At 40.7% G+C, this 21662-nt stretch overlaps 1 protein-coding gene across 2 annotated transcripts in view; it reads left to right on the top strand.

The window, feature by feature from the left end:
- Nucleotides 1-21662, top strand: part of LOC137334171 (FYVE, RhoGEF and PH domain-containing protein 3-like) — a 204991-nt gene that overhangs the window by 119398 nt on the left and 63931 nt on the right. For both annotated transcript variants that reach the window (XM_067998730.1, XM_067998731.1), the window contains exon 5: nucleotides 19980-20069. In XM_067998730.1, coding sequence (XP_067854831.1) covers nucleotides 19980-20069 — 90 coding nt within the window. The remainder of the gene's footprint in view (nucleotides 1-19979; nucleotides 20070-21662) is intronic.

Below are 21662 nucleotides of genomic sequence, written 5' to 3'. Positions count from 1 at the left end.
AGGATCGGTGCTTGGGCCTCAGCTATTTATGATCTATATCAATGACTTAGATGAGGGGACAGAGTGTAATGTATCCAGGTTTGCTGATTATACAAAGCTAGGTGAGAAAGTAAGCTGTGAAGAGGACGCAAAGAGGCTGCAAAGGGATACAGACAGGTTAAGTGAGTGGGCGAGAAGGTGACAGATGGAGTATAATGTGGGGAAATATGAAATTATCCACTTTGGTAGGAAGAATAGAAAAGCAGAATATCTTTTAAAAGGTGAGAGACTAAGAAATGTGGGTAGTCAGAAGGATTTGGGTGTCCTTGTACATGAATTACAGAAAGTTAATATACAAGTACAGCAAGCAATTAGGAAGGCAGATGGTCTTCTAGCCTTTATTGCAAGGTGGTTGAAGTATAAGAGTAAGGAGGTCTAGCTGCAATTATATAGGGCTTTGGTGAGACCACACCTGGAGTACTGTGTACAGTTTTGGTCGTCTTACCTAAGAAAGTAGCCATGATGTGGAGATGCTGGTGATGGACTGGGGTTGACAAATGTTAAGGAATCTTACAACACCAGGTTATAGTCCAACAGTTTTATTTGAAAATCACAAGCTTTTGGAGGCTTTCTCCTTCACCTGACGAAGGAGAAAGCCTCCGAAAGCTTGTGATTTTCAAATAAAACTGTTGGACTAAACCCTGGTGTTGTAAGATTCCTTACATTTACCTAAGAAAGGATATACTTGCCTTAGAAGGGGTGCAATGAAGGTTCACTAGATTGATTCTTGGGATGAGAGGGTTATCCTATGAGGTGAGATTGAGTAGAATGGTCCTATATTCTATGGAGTTTAGAAGAATGAGAGGTGATCTCATTGAAATGTATAAAATTCTGGGTGGGCTTGACTGGCTAGATGCTGAGAGGCTGTTTCCCCTGGCTGGAGAGTCTAGAACTAGGGTTCATAGTCTCTAGGTAAGAGGTTGGCCATTTAAGACCGAGATGTGGAAAAATTTCTTCACTCAGTGGGTGATGAATCTTTGGAATTCTCTACCCCAGGGGGCAGTGGATGATCAGTCGTTCAGTATATTCGAGACTGAGATCGATAGATTTTTGGACACTTACGGAATCAAGGGATATGGGGATAGGGTGGGAAAGTGGAGTTGAGTTTGTAGGCTCCAGGGGCTGTATGGCCTACTCTTGCTCCTATTTCTTATGTTCTGAACACCTCTGTCTGTGACAAATGTCACACAGCCATCGATGCATAAACCAAGTTGCTTTAACTTTCGATTGCTTCTACTCTATGTACTCTAGTTCTGGTAGTGAAGTATATTGAATCCACAGTTAATCAATTCAATTTTGTCATTGAAAAGTTGGTAGTAGTAGGGGACCCATTTTATATGATACTGAAAAGCCGTCTTCACATCTAATACAATACCTATAATATACACAGTTTTCAAAATGAGCATCCTAGTGTCTATTATAGGTATTGTATACTGAATTTATACAGAAAGTAGTATTCACTTTAAAAACACCAATTGCATCAAAGGCTTCTTTAATCCAATTTGATTTATTTGCTGTAACAACTTTGTGCTGTTGTACTTGTATCACTGATGGAGATTTGACAAGTCAGGATAATGCTAGAGGGCATTTCTTCATTACATTTAAATCATGCTGTATTTTTATCCGCATCGTAGTCTAATTAGATGTACAAGAAATTTCAGCATAAATTGACATATGAGCGGATGTAAATTCCCGATTATGCTTCTACAGGAAATTTTATCCCAGGATGGAAGTTTAGCTTAATGCTTGTAAACTGCTTTGCTTTTCTTAAATTCCTTTGGATTTCACGCACCTCTGCCTATGGTTTGGGGTGTCATCAGCAGGCAATAGCCTCTTTTTAAAAAAAAACCCTGCAAATGCTGGAAATCTGAAACTAAACACAAAATACTTAAAATACACAACAGACTGTTGGTGTTTATAGAGGGATGACAGATTTCTGTGTATTTCCAGCATTTTAGGTTTTCGGGCAGCCTTTCATCACAATGAGCAAACTCAGTGGAATTTTACTTCCCTTTTTTTTAAACAATATCTAGGGAAGTTAATGGGCTGAATCACTTGCAAACTGCTTAATAGAAAAGCAGAAAACTGTTACATGATATAAAAGATCATCTCAGTAAGGCAATGGAAGGATGAAAACAAAAGAGTGTGCAAATAGCTAAGACTGGGAAAAGGCATAGGAGAGGCCCATGGGGAAAAGTGAGAAAATGGGGGAAATTAGCAAGGGAGGAGTGGGAGAAGTTCACGCCCTCAAAAGCAGAAAATCTTGAAATAAAAACAGCAAATACTTAAAGTACTCCCAAAAAGAGAAAAAAAACTGATCAACACCCTTAATGCAGACCCCAGTACCCCAGCCAGAACTGTGTTCTATTGATGGGTCTAGACCTGAAATGGCAGTCTGCCTCTCCTCCCCCAAACACCGCCAGACCCACTCGAATCGTCTCTGTTTGCAGCCTGCAGGTGCTGCTGATCACTGCCTGTTGGAAAAACTATTCATGGATGATAGCTCTTGAATCAAATTTGTTTTGGTTATCAGTCTAAAGCTACATTGGCATTCATTAAGGAAATTTCTAATTAGCAGTTACCTCTTAGTCACTGCAGCTTTTAGTCTCATCCAGAAACCAGCAACACTCTAATGACGTCCTATACCTTTACTAAATTTCACAGTTCTAATCGGGCAATAATGTTGCCTTTAAATTATGTGAAGCAATGTCAATGAACATGGACATCGAGTAGGTTCCATGTCCGATTATTCCTTCGTCACTTCCTGTTTACTATCACTGAAGCTTCAGTTCTTTCTCATAATATTTATCTTGTGTCAATTTTTGCCAGCTGTCACTTTTTTCATGAAGTTTTTCATATTCCTGCCATACCAAGTGAATGCAGTTCTTTAACACATGGATCACTGATTACATTAGTGTAATCAGATCTCTCATAAATCTGCAGCAATTGCCCAAATTGACCTCTTAGTAGAGATTTTATCAGAAAATAGTTCATCTTTAAAGTTTCACCAAGAGAATGCAGTTCCTTTTTGTGCTGGAAAGCTAAAAATAAAAGGAATCAGCTGAATTCCAACAATCTGTGGTTGTCTTTGTTTATAGGAAACACAAATAACTATGCAACCTGGGTGCTTTTTTTAAAAGTGTGGCGACTGGATCAGACAGTGGGAAGATTTAGAGTGCAGTACAGCTGGGCCAAGAACCAAGACATGTGGTCTCTTCCCTTTTGAGCTGGTTTCAATTACTACAGCTGCATATTTAGAGGTTAATTGCCCATCATTACTTTTTGAAATAAGCATAGAGTTAACTCTCCACCCTCCCCCCAAATTGCTTCTTTTATCTTCTGAACATGATGCTTTACATTAGTGATGTTCCATAGGCAGTTCTCTGGTACTTTACATGTCGTCATCATGTATGAGTCTACACCACAATTGATAGGAGGCATCACTGCAGAGCCTAGTCCTGTTATGATCCAAAAACCTCCACCTACAGGTACACAATTTCCAGCAGAGATCACTGGATAACAATGAAGACTGGAAAGCTTAGCTTTTTTTTTTCCTTACCCACTTCTCTAGCCCAGGGGCGCAGAGATCAATTGGATTGAACCTTAAACTTATCAGGTCTGTATATCCCAGTACCACACTAGGAAGTCCACTTAGCCTCTGAGCCAACAGGACACCAAACATTTTTTCCTGTTTTCAGTGCCCTTGTAGAGTCCAGTTTCATTCTTTTCCTTCAGCAAACACTGGAAGTATAGGTTGACATTAACCAACAAGAACTCATGGAGCACACTCTAACCTTGGTGTGAGTGGTGCTGATCTCTTTAACGTGAGTGGTATTTGTCTCTGAATACTGATTGGGGGGGGTGGGGGAGAAAAAAGAGAGACTGATCATAGTCTTTTAAAAATATTATTAATACTTGAGACTATGGAAAAAGTGTTCAACTCTATTCTGAGGAGAGCCTATACACAATGGCCTTGAGCATCTACTTGTAACTTGAGTTAAGAGCAGCATTGCCAGAAACGGTGATGCTGAAATCAAGAGACTATCTTGTGCAGACCTGAAATTTGAAACCCATGTTCTGTTTGATAACGTTCCTGTGAAGTGCCATGTGACATTTTACTACATTAAAGGTGCTATATAAATGCAAACTGTTATCTCAGTATCCAGAATTGGACATAGGCCACAAGATGCTGTCTGATCAAGGCACTGTATAGTTTGAGCATATAGTTTGGTTTACGCTCTACTGTTTTGTTATAACTCTGCAGTCTATTTGCTTTGTTGATTAGTGCTCTGCAGTGATCGGACATGTTGAGCGTCAAGCCTTTTAAAATTCTTCCAACTTCATTCATTGATTGCATATGCCATCCATTTTTCTTATGTGCATTAAATTTCATCTGTCATTGTTTTCCCGCTTACACATTTTGTACTTTCTGACTAACTGCTGTTTACCAGGTTGTTATTGTCCAGACAACCTTCAAGTTTATTCCAATATTTTACACAATATTGAAGTAACTCATGCTTTGTTGTCCTTTTTGAAGATCAGCACCATATTAGCCTGTTTTTAATCACTCGTACTGCCCCAGTGTCCATTAAATCCAATTTCCACCCCCGCCCCCCCATAATTACTGTCAATCTCTTCCCTAGTCTCTTTGAACTCTGGAATGGATCCCATCTATCCCTGGGGAATTGTTTGTTTTAACCCTTTTATCCTATCTGAGACCTTCATTTCATATCAAAGTCATTAATTCTACTTTGGTTATTTCTACTTAGGGAGTGAATACTAAGGGTAAGTTATCATTCAGAATATTAATTAAGAACATAAGTTATCTTATGGTTTCTCTTCCCGCTCCTGCACTGTTACCTTGAGACCCCCCCAAGGATCCATCCTTGGCCCCCTCCTACTTCTCATTTACATGCTGCCCCTTGGGGGCGGCATCATCCGAAAACACGACATCAGATTCCACATGTACGCTGACGATACCCAGCTCTACTCACTACTACCTCTCTCGACCCCTCCACTGTCTCTCATTTGTCACACTGCTTGTCCGATGAGCAAAAATTCCTCCAACTAAATATTGGGAAGACCGAACCCATCGTCTTTGGTCCCCGCTGCAAACTCCGTTCCCCAGCCACCGACTCCAACCCTCTCCCTGGCCACTGTCTAAGGCTGAACCAGACTGTTCGCAACCTTGGCATCCTATTTGACCCTGAGATGAGCTTCCAACCCCATATATGCTCCATCACCAACACTGCCTACTTCCAACTCCGTAACATCACCTGTCTCTACCTCTGCCTTATCTCATCTGCTGCTGAAACCCTCATCCATGCCTTTGTTACTTATAGACTTGACTATTCCAATGCTCTCCTGGCTGGCCTCCAATCTTCCACCCTCCCCAAACTTGAGCTCATCCAATACTCTGCTGCCCGTATCCTAACTTGCACTAAGTCCTGTTCTTCCATCACCCCTGTGTTCGCTGACTTACATTGGCTCCTGGTCTGGGAATGCCTCGATTTTAAAGTTCTCATGCTTGTTCTTTTTTATTCATTTATGGGATGTGGGCGTCGCTGGCAAGGCCAGATTTACTGCCCATCCCTAATTGCCTTTGAGAAGGTGGTGGTGAGCCGCCGCCTTGAACTGCTGCAGTCCGTGTGGTGAAGGTACTCCCACAGTGCTGTTAGGTAGGGAGTTCCAGGATTTTGACCTAGCGACGATGAAGGAACAACAGTATATTCCCAAGTTAGGATGGTGTGTGACTTGGAGGGGAGTGTGAAGGTGGTGTTGTTCCCATGCGCCTGCTGCCTTTGTCCTTCTAGATGGTAGAGGTCGCAGGTTTGGGAGGTGCTGTCGAAGAAGCCTTAGCGAGTTGCTATAGTGCAATCTTGTGGATGATACACACTGCAGCCATGGTGCGCTGGTGGTGCAGAGAGTGAATGTTTAATGTGGTGGATGGGGTGCCCATCAAGCAGGCTGCTTTGTCCTGGATGGTGTCGAGCTTCTTGAGTGTTGTTGGAGCTGCACTCATCCAAGCAAGTGGAGAGTATTCCGTCACACTCCTGACTTGTGCCTTGTAGATGGTGGAAAGGCTTTGGGGAGTCAGGAGGTGAGTCACTCGCCACAGAATACCCAGCCTCTGACCTGCTCTTGTAGCCTCAGTATTTGTGTGGCTGGTTCAGTTAAGTTTCTGGTCAATGGTGACCCCAGGATATTGATGATGGGGATTCGGCGATGGTAATGCTGAGACTCTCTTTGAGATGGTCAATGCCTGGCACGAATGTTACTTGCCACTTATCAGCCCAAGCCTGGATGTTGTCCAGGTCTTGCTTCATTATCTATAGGGTTGTGAATGGAACTGAACACTGTGCAATCATCAGCGAACATCCCCACTTCTGACCTCATGATCGAGGGAAGGTCACTGGTGAAGCAGCTGAAGATGGTTGGGCCTAGGACACTGCCCAGAGGAACTCCTGCAGTGATGTCCTGGGATTAAGAGGATTGGCCTCCAACAACCATTACCCACCTTCCTTTGTGCTAGGTATGACTCCAGCCACTGGAGAGTTTTCCGCCTGATTCCCATTGACTTCAATTTTACTAGGGCTCCTTGATGCTACACTCGGTCAAATGCTGCCTTGGTGTCAAGGGCAGTCACTCTCACCGCACCACTGGAATTCAGCTCTTTGTCCATGTTTGGACCAAGGCTGTAATTAGGTCTGGAGCCGGATGGTCCTGGTGGAACCCAAATTGAGCATTGGTGAGTAAGTGCTGCTTGATAGCACTCTCGATGACACCTTCCATCACTTTGCTGATGATTGAGAGTAGACTGATGGGGTGGTAATTGGCCGGATTGGGTTTGTCCTGCTTTTTGTGGACAGGACATACCTGGGCAATTTTTCACTTTGCCGTGTAGATGCCAGTGTTGTAGCTGTACTGGAACAGCTTGGCTAGATTTGTTTTCAAATCCCTTCATGGCCTCACTCCTCCCTATCTCTGTAACCTCTTCCAGCCTTACAACTCTCTGAGATCTCTACGCTCCTCCAATTTGTGCATCCCCGATTTTAGTTGCTCCACCACTGGCGGCCGTGCCTTCATCTACCCATGCTCTAAGCTCTCGAATTCCCTCCCTAAACCCCTCCACCTTGCTACCTCTCCTCCTTTTAAGACGCTCCTTAAAACCTACCTTTTTGACCGTACTTTTGGTCACCCGTCCTAATATCTCTCTTATGTGGCTTGGTGTTAAATTTTGTTTAATTATACTCCTGTGAAGCGCTTTGCGACATTTTACTACATTAAAGGCGCTATATAAATGCAAGTTGTTATGTTCATCCTCTTTTTGCATTATGTAAAGTCACACGAAGAGTAAATTAAATGGATAACGAGTTAATCTGTTTTTGGTGAATAGTTCTTTAAATAGTGCCATGAGATCCTTTATCTCCAAGGTGGATGGAACCTTGGTTTAACATTACGTCTGAAAATTAGTGCCTTCAAGAATACAGCACTCTTGGTACTGCACTGAAATGTCAGCCTGGATTATGTGTGCAGGTCTTTCTTGGGGCTTGAATTCACAACCTTCTAACTCGGAGACTACTGTGCTGCTGCCTGAGCCAAGGTAACAGTTGTTTATTCCACTGGTATGAAACAATCCTTTGGTCTGTATTAGTGCAGTGCCAGCAAAGTAATTGCAATGGATCCTTATGATAAAGCACTCTGCATGAGTGCAGCTCTTGATTTATATTTCATTCCTGGTAATCAGGCTGGAGCATCATTTGAGTATGCTTTGCAGTATTTTTTGGATTTGAACAAGAGATATCACTGAGGTTATTAAATGGGACTTTTTTAAAAGAACAAAATCAGCCATGCGGTAAGATTGAAGTTGCAGTATGTTAGTAATTTACAATCTCCAGCGGGGAGGAATGCCTACTTGATTTGTATTGTGTTGCGCTCCATCAGTTACATCAGTAGCTTGTCACTGAAAAAATTTGAATTCATTGATAAATAACTTTTTATAACTGAAGCAGTAGCATGAATGTAAAGGATGTCACAATGAGGTTATTCTAAATACTGTAGTTGGGAACCAGAAACCTTTCAGCACTTTTGGCAATGATAACTCTCAACTGCCCTAGATTTTGAGATATTGAAAACTAGGGGCCAAACTGCTTGTACCTGCTGATTTCTCTCCTCCGCCCCCACCCCCCAGCTTTGAGGGACTGACTGGCCTAAGCTCAGAAGCTACCCAAAGAGTGCAACTGAGGACAGAAATTCAGTCATGTGGCGGGTTTAATCTGTATCCTGGCTTGTGTTGCACGTTGGCGGCTCTATGCCATTCCTGAATAATTATTTTTAAAACTCTATTTTGTTTTTATTCCCAATCGCCATCTTTTTAATCACAATCCACGATGGACTGAGATTACCAACACTTGCAGATTTGAGCTGGGTTGATTTTCCCCCTTAAATTCATTCCCCTGCATCCTCCAGAAAAATGAAGTATTTCATGTCATGGTCCAAGCTCTGATTGTGGATTGGAGGAGCCTAAAGTCTGGAACCCAAGAGAAGCAAATTCTTCATTGCCTGATTGAAATTTTATAACCAGTGTTTTAACAAATACACTGTGTTGTCAACTGTTTATAAACTGATTATAGTTCTGCATTTGCAAGTTTACCAAAACATTACTAATTAAACTACTTATTTATTGTGATTGGGAGTATTTCAGCTTTGTTAAAGATGAAATACCATTTTTGTAGCGGGGCCTTACAATTATCGACAAAACCATTACTCAAAAGGTAAGTAATGGTTCTGTTGATTAACTGCAATTAGAATTATATATTCACACTATTTTAAAAAAAAAACTCAGCAGGAACTAATTAATGTTCTTTTGCTATGAAAGAGAGTCAAAAGAATATCCAAATCTAAACCTTCCTTTCTACAAGGAAGATTCTGCGCATAGAATGATTAAGGATCTGTTCAAAGTCCAAGGTGTAAAAAGTCAGGTAGCCAGATGGCGAAGGATACAATACTGGAGACTGGTCTTCTGTTGCTTCCAAGCCTTTATTCACAGAGATCCTCTTACATGCCATGCACTGTCCAGATAAGCTCCCTCCAATAAACGGATACAAGAGAGTCCCCAATTTATACCCACCACCTGAATACAATTAACACTAATTGATATAAAGTACATGGATACAATTAACACAAGGCGGTCCTTTCCTCAGCCCTACACCAGGGTGTCTGACACAACCTGGAGGAGAGATGACAACCTCTCTGACCTCACATAACCCTCCTTGCACCTACCCTGTACAGTATTTTCCCCCAATAAAAAGGGCTCCTTAAGCCCCACCCCATGCAGTAACTTGCACAACCATGGCTCCAGACTTATTGGATGGCCAAAGTTGCATATAGTGTTCTGTAAATATACACAAGTGTCAATAAATCAACTCCATATGTAACCATTTGCACTTGCAAAGCATTGTATGAACGGTATTGCAACATGACTAAATCAATGTATGCCTTCAACATTCCAATTCACATTACAAATCACTGGATGATTGTTTTTACAATGTGCTTTTTACATATTCCAAGTAATAGGTGGCATGGCAGAGCCACAATATGTTGCACTATGGATGTGTAGGATATGGATTCATGTCCATATTCTCTCACATGCTGAGTTACCATTATCAGCCCCGTAGAAACCAAATAGTTCCTTCAAAGTTTTCATTTGAAAGGAGAAGGGGTGGAATATGACTCTGTCACTCTCTCGCTCGCTATCTCCCATGGATGATGATAAAGGGAAGGAGGAAGAACTGAAGTACGATAAAGTCTCAATCTCAAACCTAGAATTAAGTTTGTTGCTCAAGTACAATAGTAACAGATATTCAGGAATCAACTTTAACTTTTCGGTAGCCATAAAAACGCAAATGACTATTCAGATGACAGATTTAAGCCAGTACAACTATAGATTTTGCCCTTTCAGCATTGGTTGTGTCTGAAGAGAGAACTTTGTGCTATGTAACACAAGGATGAAATTCTGGAGTTTGGCAGCTCTGTCACTAGTGGTGAGAGCAGAGTTGATGAATTAAGAATGTCACTGAAACTTAAAATATATTGGCACAGTATGGAAGAGTATTGGATTGTGTAATTTTTTTTCTTTTGTATTGGTACTAATATGCCAAATAGACTTCTGACAGTGTGGCAGCTATTTAAATTTGAAAAACTAGAAAAAGAAAGACAGACTTGCATTTTATATAGCGCCTTTCATCACCTCTGGACGTTCCAAAGTGCTTTAGAGCCAACACAGTACTTTTGAAGTGTAATCACTGTTGTAATGTAGGAAACATGGCAGCTAATTTGCACACAGCAAGATCCCACAAACAGCAATGTGATAATGACCAGATAATCACTGATGTTGGTTGAGGGATAAATATTGGTCAAGGGAGAACTCCTCTGCTCTTCTTTGAAATCGTGTAATGGGATCTTTTATGTCCAACTGAGAGGGCAGACGGGGCCTCGGTTTAATGTCTCATCCGAAAGACAGCATCTATGACTGTGCAGCACTCCCTGAGTACTGCCCTGGAGTGTCAGCCTCGAGTTTGTATGCAAGTCCTTGGAGTGGGACTTGAACCCACAACCTTCTGATTCAGAGGCAAGAGTGCTACCTCTGAGCCATGGCTGATGCATAATCTATATAGAGATTAATAGATATGTTGCAACAACAACTTACATTTATATCATGCATTTAACATAGCAAAACATCCCAAGGCACTTCACAGGAGTGTTTTCAAACAATATTTGACATGAGCCATGTCAGGAGATATTGGACAGGTGACCAAAAGTTTGGCCAAAGAGTTAGGTTTTAAGGAGTGTCCTAAAGGAGCAGAGAGATGTAGAGTGGCAGAGAGGTTTAAGGAGGGAATTTCAGAGCTTCGGGCCTAGGGGGCTGAAGGCCCGGCCGCCATTGGTGGAGCGATTAAAATCGGGGATGCGCAAGAGGCAAGAATTGGAGGAGCGCAGAGATCTCGGAGGGTTGTAGAGCTGGAGGAGTTTACCGAGATAGGGAAGGGTGAGGCCGTGGAGGGATTTGAAAACAAGGATGAGCATTTTAAAATTGAGGCATTCATGGACCAGGAACCAATGTAGGTCAGCAAGCACAGGGGTGATGGGTGAACGGGTCTTGATGCGAGGTAGGATACAAGCAGCAGAGTTTTGGATGAGCTCAAGTTTATGGAGGGTAGAAGAGGAGAGGCCAGCCAAGAGAGCATTGGAATAGCCAAGTCTGAAGATAACAAAGGCATGGTTGAGGTTTTCAGCAGTAGATGAGCTATGGCAGGGGCGGAGATGAGCGATGTTATGGAGGTAAAAGTAGGCGGTCTTGGTGATGGAGCAGATATGTGTTTTTAAGCTCATCTCGGGGTCAAATAGGATGTCAAGGTTGAGAACTGTCTAGTTCAGCCTCAGATGGTGGCCAGGGAGAGGGTGGAGTTGGTGGCTAGGGAACAGAGTTTGTGGCAGGGACTGAAGATAGTGGCTTTGGCCTTCCCAATACTTGGAGGAAATTTTTGCTCATCCAGGTCGTCGGACAAGCAGTATGACAAATGAGAGACAGTGGAGGGGTTGAGAGAGGTGGTGGTGAGGTAGAGCTGGATGTCGTTAGCATACATGTTGCAGTGTTAACTGTAAAATGATCCAAGGAAAATATTTAAATAATATCTTAAATCCCTCGTTCCCCAAAATTAGGTTGCCTCCTCAAAATTATTTCCATATTCAGTTGTTTTCGAACTTAGTTTTAAAACATATTTTGGACCACTTGAGTTTTAGACCTGTTATATATTGGTCGCTGTTGATACTTTGTAATCGTGCATGTATAGTCATGCATGTATTGTCCAGTCATAGAACAGGACTGATTGTGACATGTGCTACCAGTTTATTGAAAATCATTTGCAAACTTTTTAAATCATTCCACTTGATTATTTGTGATGAAATTAGCAGGCCACTTTTATTATGAAATAGTACAAGTAAAATGCAAAAAGAAACATTAAGTAATAAGGGATTAAAGCATATTCCCAGAAAATAAATCAGGGACCAGAACAGAGTTGTCCATTTGAAATCACTTACCATGGCTACAGTAGCACCATTTTAGCCACATGCACTAATTTTGGTAGGAAATGCCTTAAGCACATTACAGGTAAATGTACTTTGCGTGTGTATATTACTTAACAAACTTCTACCACCATTCGGCAGCCTTTCTCTTTCACCAAAGTTTGGAATTCTGGCATGGATTTATTAGACACAGCACATCTAAGTGCAGCTTTCCAGTTTTTGTCAAGCTGTTGTGAGCGGTACTTTGACTTCATTAGAGTGATTGCTGAAAATATTGACTCGTACAACGAGACACACCAGACCCGCCCTTGCTCTCCAGAATGTTTTTGGATGCTGCTTGCCATTTGCCATGCTGTGCCCTGTTGGAGCTGCTCGTTATTGGCTTGGCTGACTTTCTTCTTCTAGCTTGGTGTGGTTGTTCCAATTGGTGACTCTGTCAAACAGGTTCAAATTAAATGGGCTGAATGGCCTTGATGTCAGCCACTCCAGGTAAATCTTGGTTGTTTTCAGTGCTCTCTCAACCCCCAAAAATCTTTTTTTTTAAAAAAAACATTAATTTGGATATAAGGTGAGGGGAATTAGATTGCTTAAATATTAGAGGATATAAAGCTCACGTCATTGACCCCTTACTCTAATCTATCGCCTTCTGAACATGTAACCCTCCATTCTCTCAGTTCCAGCCCCAAAATTATCAAATTTGCTGAAAAAAGTGGGAGCTGTTGTCTTTTGACAACAGTATCTGTACCTGGGCTGAGGCTAAATACCTGCCATCTAACTTCTCCTTCCTTCTTCCTCTGGACCATGACTCCTACTGCCAAACACCGTATTATTATTTACCATGCTGTCACTGAGCTCCTCTCTCCCAATTTACCCTTCAAGGCCCTAAAGCCTCCAATCATGTAGTTCTGCAACCCCAGACAGCCCATTTCTATCTCCTGTGTAAGATGTACAAACAGGACTGTCCCATTAAATCCATTGTTTTAGCTCTCTTCTGTTCCACTGAATAATCTCGTGTTTTGACTCTCCTCTGTCTCTCCTTATCCAATCTCCACCTATCTATCTATGAATGTTCTGAGCTGCTTTGACAATTTCATATTCTCTGGCCTCAATTGTCAACTTTTCACCATGGATGTTCAGTCCCTGTACACCTCCATTGCTCATGAGCTCTCCGTTTCTTCCTTGAACAGAAGCTTAACCAGCCTCCATCTCTGCTTGGTTGAAGTTGTTCTCAACCTGAAGAACTCTTATAACTCCACTCACTTCCTCCATGTAAAAAGGATTGCTATGGGAATCCATTTGGGTCCTAGCTGTGCCTCTCCTTTTGTAGGATATGCGGAATACTCTTTAGTCTGATACGAATCTGGGTCCCCTTCTTACTACTTTCTCCATTATACTGATTGTTGGTGCTGTTTCTTACTGTTGTTCTGACTTTGAGGTTTCATTAAGTGTGCTTCCTTCCTGCAACTTCAGATGGTCCATCTTTCATTCTTCCCTTACCTTTCAGAACGTCTCTCTCTATCTCTCAGTGGACTTTCCACTGACACTTATTATAAGCCCACAAATTCTTACAACTATCTGACCAATGCTTCTCTCTACGCCACTTTCTGCAAAGACTCCATCTCTGTCGTATCTTTTCCTCCCCAGTCCCTATTTTAAAAGAAAAAAAAGACTTGTATCTATATAGCGCCTTTCACGACCTCCAGACGTTCCAAAACACTTTACAGCCAATGAAGTACTTTTTTTTTTTAAGTGTAATCACAGTTGTGATGTTCACCACCCTGCCTGAGCGGCCTTTTCCTTGGCACTTTCCAAGCACCTCGTCATGCAGCCACTCACAATGTGTTTTCGGCTCTTGGTCAGGCCACAAAATGGAGCTAATCGTGATCAAACATTGTTGTTGTATATTAGGGGTGCAGGGAAGATGGACAAACTAACACAAATACACTTTCTATTGATAAATTGTAGAACAGAGTACAGCAGCGAGCATGGAAAAACCTTGGTAAGCAGCCTCCTCTTCCTAAGTAAAGGCAGTAACAGAGAGGTGAGAAACCACATGGGGAACTTTAAAAATGCAATAGCTGTGATATCTCAGAAGAGTAAATAGGAGTTTCCAGCTTCTTTGCAGTTGTAATTAAGGAAAAGTCCTTAATTTTCACAGTTAGTCTAGTTTGATTTTGACGGTGTGAAAGAATAGCTGACTTTCCACCTTTTGTGGAAGCTATTGTGATCTATTTGGTTGCTTCCAAGTTTAAAAATGCCATATTGTATTACATATTGTTCAAAGGATAGGAATTCTTTGAAACAGTACTACTGAATTGCATCAACAAAAAAGGATCTGCAGGCCTTTTTGAAAACTAAAATAGTCTGGAAACAGCTTCACCACATTCTTGTGTTGCTAGGTGGCTAAAGCCAAATTTGTTTTTTTTGAACTGTGCAGGATAGCATTTACATAAAATAAATCACTAATGGTTTGCGTGAAGTGAGTCATTATAAGCTTTAAAAATAAAATGTCCTGAATATATTCATCTTTCAGCGTGTTTTGTAATTAGCCTAGTGTGTAGAACTCGAACATGAGAAAGGATGTGGTGTCTATTGCATGAACAACTCAAATGAGAGGGGGAAGAGAGATAAGTGCAACTGCTCTATTATTGTTACTTACTGTTGGTATAGTATTGTATGAAAAGGACATTGTCTACCATTTCAGTTCCATTTTCTTCAATGTAGCCTGGCTGGTTATTTAGTTGCTAAGCAAGGTAAACACAGCCTAACAAAATCTGTGTGCATTGTACATCACCTACAAATGTTTATACATGATAGTATAGCTACAAGACATCCTGTTAGCAAAGGAAATGAAGAAACTGCCCTGAAACCACAAAACTACTTCGGTGAGCAACCCAACTCCAAACATGACAGCTGATTGTGATGCTGTTAAACAACTTGCGGAAATGAACTTTTCGTGAGCACCATCACATTTGGCAGATTCTTCACTTATTCCGACGGAGCATATTTAAAATTTTAACATTGGCTTCTATTTTTTGATGCTGTGAAGATGTTTGTGGCTAGATTTTTCATTGTTATTTATCAAAAATATCGAAGCATGGGATATCCTCTAATCTCACTCAAACTCCTAGTCATATGATGTGGAATCTTTTGTTTGTCACAAACATGCACATGTTCACTGATGTAGCATGGAGGGAAGACGGATAAACCGCTAAGTATGTTCCCTGAAGACTCCTCTCATTGCAAACCCAGGAGTGAGCAGCACAATTTTACTGAGTCACATCCAGCTGAAAGGTAATCTCCAGGGTGAATGGATTATGGAAAGGTGTTTAAAATAATGTGACAACAGGAACAAACTGTAGGAGGAAATAATCAGTTAATAACATTGTTTATTAGTTTCCTAATAAAATCCCAGCATTAAAAGCTGTCTCTTGTTTCTGTGCAATTTTGAGATACATACAGTACAGCTTCTTAAAGTAGGATGTCCAGCCCTTTGGAACTAGAAGCCATGTCAAAACCAACCAGAAATGCAAGTCCTGATGCACAAAATTCAACCCCGAACCATGCGTAAAAATTGCATGACCCCATAGACAATGTAAGAAGAAAGTTTGTCTAGACAAAATGCTGCAATGTGCATATGCAAAAATTGAGACCTGCCATACATACAAAAAGCCAGGCTCCCCAACACAAATAAGCAGCATTGCTCATACAAGAAAGCCAGCTGCCTGATATGCACTTAAAGCCAGACCCCCCCTCCCCCTCCCCCCTCCAACATGAAAATGTGAGCCCCCCAAACACCCCCCTCCCCTTTTTTCTTTCTCCCTTCCCCACCCCCATTCTTCCACCTTTTTCCCCTGGGCTGAAACTTGGAAACTGGGAAGATTCAGCATTAGCTCTTTTAACTCCGTGGACTGAAGGACCGATTGGTGCAAAATAAAACTACTCCCCGGTTGGTTTAAATCAATCAATCAAGGAGCAGCCTTCGCTTGTCTTCCAGGCTTAGGTAATTCACATAGCTGCAGTTGAATCATTTATCTGGCCCTGACTTTTTATCATATTCAGCTCACAAAGTTACTTTCCAATACAGCCAGCTCCCAAAACTAACCATAGTGGAAACCAGATTTATGCATTTAATATGAGAAGGGAACAGATGAAAAGAGCTCATGGGCCACTGCATGTTGAGCACTACTGCCCCATAAAGTGCTGTTGAAGTTGGCTGCATTTAAACCTGGGATTTCATTTTTGGAGAAAAATTAAAATGAACAATTGCAGGTTCCCCCGATGGTACTATCCAGTGTGGAACTGAGCCATACAGACGAAGTAGTTGCCAGGTTTGATCCCTAGTCAGTGCTGAATTAACTAATCTCAGCCAGGGCCACATTAGGGACATTACAATTAGCCTCAACACCCTGGGCAATGAAGTGGGAAAAATATCAGCCAAAATTTGTGGCTCTGACATTATCATTCCATCTCTGCTGGATGAGAATCAGGCTCAGCTATGATGTTCCCCAAGGTCGAATAGAGTGTCAACATTTACTATCTAAGCTCACATATGAAAAATGGTACTTGGAAGAGATTGTAGTGATAATGTATGGCTGGTACCCAATGAAAAATATTCAAGCAAAAATCGCTGCTTTTGGGATGGGGAAAAATAGACAATTGTGTTCATTCATCATTCAGGTAGGAAAGCTGGGCTTTCGGGCTTGTGAAACTTGAAATTGTTGAACAAAAGCAATGTAATTTTTTTAAAGTTAAGAACCAGCCCTACTAACGGCTACAGGATGGGCCCAGTGTTAAATTGTATCCCTTTCTAATGAACTTTTAACAGGACCTACCAGTTAATTTTAAGAAAATGTTATGCAGCAAAACAACAATGTTTGCAAAATATTTCAGTATATCACACTGCCATGCTAAAAAAGCTACTATACTTACTATCCACAGGCCTGAAATCATGGTAAACTTCAAAGGGCACTGAAAACAAAGACCCGTATTATGAAGTCCATCTTGATTGACATAATTGTGAAGATAGTTTAAGAAATGCAGAGAGCTTTTTGAATTTTGTGCATTTGGTAGACTTTTTCCACGTCAACATAATTTGCGATGGATTAGAGTAGCTGGACTTGTTTTGGCTCCTTGTACTTTCCACTTTACGGTTTAAACCCAGTGGTTATATCAAGGAGGGCTTAATAACTGTAACAAGGTAATCTCCCATTTCTGAATCCTTCTAGATTAAGTTTTACAACTCAATAAATTTTGGCAGCTGTCAGTGATATGTTACTTGTATCAATTCCACAATGTACAGGCTGAAATGCTTCAACAAGCACGGTGTAATCAGAGTTGGCAGATTGCTGTTTTACGAGATAACTTTTCAGTTGTCGCTGTGCTGATTTTTGTAACTTTATCTGGAAAGCAACTGAACAAAGAAAATTTGTTCTTGAAGGAGTCATTTACCACTTTGGTCATCTGGTCTTTCAGCAGTATATGTTGTATAGTGTTTGGAACAGGCAGAGTTCTGTTTTACACAAGTAACTCCTGATCCACAAAATTAGGGTTTGGTTCCTTGTTTAGTCCCCCAAAATTTGTTAAGCTTGTTGATGATAATTTACATCTATAGACCAAATGTTTTGGGTTGGTAGCCACTGATCACAGTTTGAAGTGTTGAATTTTGTAATGCAATTTTTATATTGCACCTGCAGTTGGATTTCTGAACCTCTTGATTGTGTTTCTACATTGTAACTTCCTCTCTAGTTACAGGGGACTTGCAGAAGGTTGTAGCTTCAAGCCATACTCCAGGACTTGAGCATATAATCTAGCCAACACTTCAGTGCAGTATATTTTATATTTTAAAGAAAGTACCTAGTTTCCCAGTGGTGGGAAACTGATGAAGAATGAGCAACTCAGCAGAGAGATTGGGTGCCAGTTTGGCTTGGGGGCAGGTGAGGAAAGAGAAGCAGGGCCTAAACCGGCACGTGGACAGAAGTGGGAACAGGGCCCATTGCGGCCTAGGGATGGGAAAGTTGGCAGGGAGAAGCAACAGCTTGCCTGGAGCGAAGGGAGCAATAGTGGAAGGGAGACTTGTGGCATGGATGGGGATAAAGCAGAGCAGAGGCATCAGAGAAGAGAGAGGGCCCTTATGTGGCTCAGAGGCAGCAGAGATAGTGAAGAAGAAGTGGGAGCATGGTTTTAAAATGGCAGACAAGCAGTAGAAGCAGGAGCTGGGTATAAAGCGGCTTCTAGATAAATTTGGTTTGTGTTGAAATGGGAGACTCTTGGAGAAACAAAATAGCTGGCAGAGCTAAGCAATACGCACAACAGCACCACTTAGTGCCTGGATGTTTGTAATTACAGTATGACAGCCAAATGTTGGCATAGGGTTTTCCGATTGTAAATGTTGACTCCAATAAAGTGATTTGAAAATCATGACGCAGGAAATAAGGTTAATGTAGACAGGAAGTGCGTACTATAGGCAAGACTTTGAAGAAAGTCTGCAGCATCAGCGCACTAATGCATTTGTTGCAATTTCCTTGTAACACTTATATGCAAATTGTAACTGATCGCATAGTCGCTAAGAAACTAGCTTTATGTTTCTCTAATTGTGGGTTTGAGCTCAGGTGCATCTCATAGTTGGATCTGCTAGTCATATGAATTAGTTATGTAGCCATGTTAGTTAATATATTCTTGTGTGCGGTGAGATGGAGAGTGTGAGTGACACAGCCTGCATCACTGAGGTGATGGTGTTGAGGTATGACACCTCATGCAACACACTAAATTTTTTAGCTAGTTTAGTCTCTGTTATCATTGTTTAGCTAACAATGTCATAAAGGTCCCCTTTAGACTTAGCTTCTTAATACTCCTGTAATGCAGGAGGAAATTAATAGAAGTCCCTGATGATAACATTTTATTTTGACTCATCGTAGTCTGAATTATCTAAAATATGATTTGGTTTTCTTGGCTAGTTTAAGGCTTTAGCTAAACTCAATCCATCTAGGTTTGCTGTTGTTGATCTTAATTACCAATGTAATTAAGCCATGCAAATACACAGAACAATATAGCAATAATGGAATCTTTTCAGGTCTCACAAAGAAAATAATTCTACACAATTCAACACGAACAGACTTGTGTTTAGATAAGTTGCTGTATGCCTTATGCCTGGTCGGACATGAAAGACGTTTGGGACCAATTTAGACTCTAAACATGCAAGGGTATGGCTAGGGCGTGGACCCAGAAACATGGGTAGCATGTGTGGCAGGAAGCAGTAGTGGTCCTGGGGGTAGATTGTGGGTCAGGGAACATTGCTAGGGCATAGGATGGGGGGAGGAACATTGCTGCGGCAGGTGACAGGTCTTAAATAGGTCAAGGGACACTAAATAGAAGTATGGGATAGACTGGCTGTAGCTGGTTATGGAACAAAGTAAGGAATGACTGGATGTGGGACAGGGAGCAGAAAGAAGAGAGAACATGGTCTGGCAGTCTGAGACTTGAATTTACACTGGTAGAGAAAAAGTAATTGACCGATGAGTGCTTCAGCTTCAACTCTGTGTGCTTTTAAGTTGACTTCCTCTCAATGTCAGACTCAGTAACTCCTACAAGCTATTATTCATGACACAGTAATCAGCACATAATGTTTAAATAAAAGTAATTGACATTTTTTTTGATTAATTGTAACTCATTCTTAATATTGAAACTAATAGGGCTGATGAATCTAAAGCTTTTTGGGTTCCAAACAATGATAGCAGTTTCTTTTTCTGAACTAAAGCTGTTGTCTTTTGTATACTTCACTTTATGACCAACATAATCAGAGAATATTTTTCACAAATTAAAATTATGAACATGATATTTATCATTCTTTCTCTCAGTGCACAGAGCCACAGAAATTATTCAACATTGCAAATGAACTTCTGCTCACAGAAGAAGCCTATGTGAAAAGACTTCATCTTCTGGATCAGGTAATGGAGAACATTAACTGGATTCAGCTTTCAGTATAGTATGTTTTATGGTATTTATTCATTTGTTGATTTGAGATAGTTTTGGACTCTTCAAAATAAACTTCGGATTTATTAAAGGTTATTATCTGAATGTCAAACAGGAAAAAATTGTTAAAAACAGTATATCATTTTTGCTATCTACAAGGAGTTAGTCAGCATTATAGGACATAGCTGAAATAGGCCACAAAAGATTATATGCTTCAGGAAAGCAGGGAAAGAAGCTATGAAGCTGCTGGATATGGAAGAGCACAGACAGATGTTACTTGAAGGTTGGCCATGTAGCTTTTGCTCAGGCATTTTCTCTTAGCTGATTGGTCACTGACGTGTTTCAGTCTTGACGATGTAACAATTCTAAAATTGTGTCTGAATACAGTATTTTAATTAAAATAGTGAGATGAATATTGTGCACATTACAGTTGTGACTATTTAATGTGCAGTCTTTTTAATCTGAGAATTCTGCATACGCTAAATAATAATCTGAGAACTGAATGGGTCATTATTTTAAGAGTCTGTTTTGTAGGAATTCCCCAAAATTATTCATGATTGATAGAGGATAATCTGATGGATTTGTGCCAATGCAATTATGTTTCCATATGTGAATACCTGGGCACAACTTACCATTAAAACTTCTCTATTCATGTGCCTATGAAAATTAAGTATGAGTCTCCATTGATTTATTCTATTTAAAACATGCAATTGAACTTTTCATATTGAAACAAATCTTTCAATTAAAATTTTTATTTTTAGAGGGGTATTTCTTAATGAACGTGGTGGGCGCTTAAGTACTCTGCATCAGATTACATAAGCTGCCTCTCATGTCTGCAGAGCAAATTAGCATAACTAATGAACTAACATATGTTTTAATTCTGTGACTTAATTGTAATTATACAAAATATGTGATCAGGTTACAACAGCCAACATATGGAAATAATGCACACTTACCTCTTCAAATCTGTTCAACAGGCTGCAAGTGCAGAATGAATGGTTTGACGATGACATGGAAAGTAGATAAGAAAAATGTCACTCTTTGGAGTTCAGTTGTGTGCTACCAAAGCTATTATTGGTGCTGCTGTCCCTTTTGGATGATTTACAATTACAGTATTTGCTTTAACCTTGACCACTTCTCACTTTTTTATTTATTTATCCCCCTCCTCCCACGCTGCTGAAAGTTACTGGACTGCTGGTCCTGGCGTCTGTTGATATGAACTTGGCAGCTTTAAAGCACTTGACACTTAAACACTTTTGGGGGTGATTTTGCTGTTGGCTATTTACAGCAAAATAAAAAATGCTTTATTAATACACACAACTTTGCTATAAGTAGTGAAATGTGGAAATCTTCCCCATTGTTTAATTTGTAGCAAATTTGAAGATGCATTGTTCACAGGTTTATGTTGTAAATGTGAATAGTACTTAGAACATTATTGAGCGTTCCATCTTAAAGCTGCAATGAGGTAACGGTTTCAATGTTTATAAATACAAGTGCATGTCCATTGGGTCTGTAAAATTCGCTATGATTTTTATATTGCGATGCTACATGCACACATGCATCCTCAA

This window comes from Heptranchias perlo, chromosome 17 (assembly GCF_035084215.1).
Source record: "Heptranchias perlo isolate sHepPer1 chromosome 17, sHepPer1.hap1, whole genome shotgun sequence".
Lineage (NCBI taxonomy): Eukaryota > Metazoa > Chordata > Chondrichthyes > Hexanchiformes > Hexanchidae > Heptranchias > Heptranchias perlo.
The sequence above is the reverse complement of the archived record's forward strand: the minus strand, read 5'-3'. Positions and strand labels throughout refer to the sequence as shown.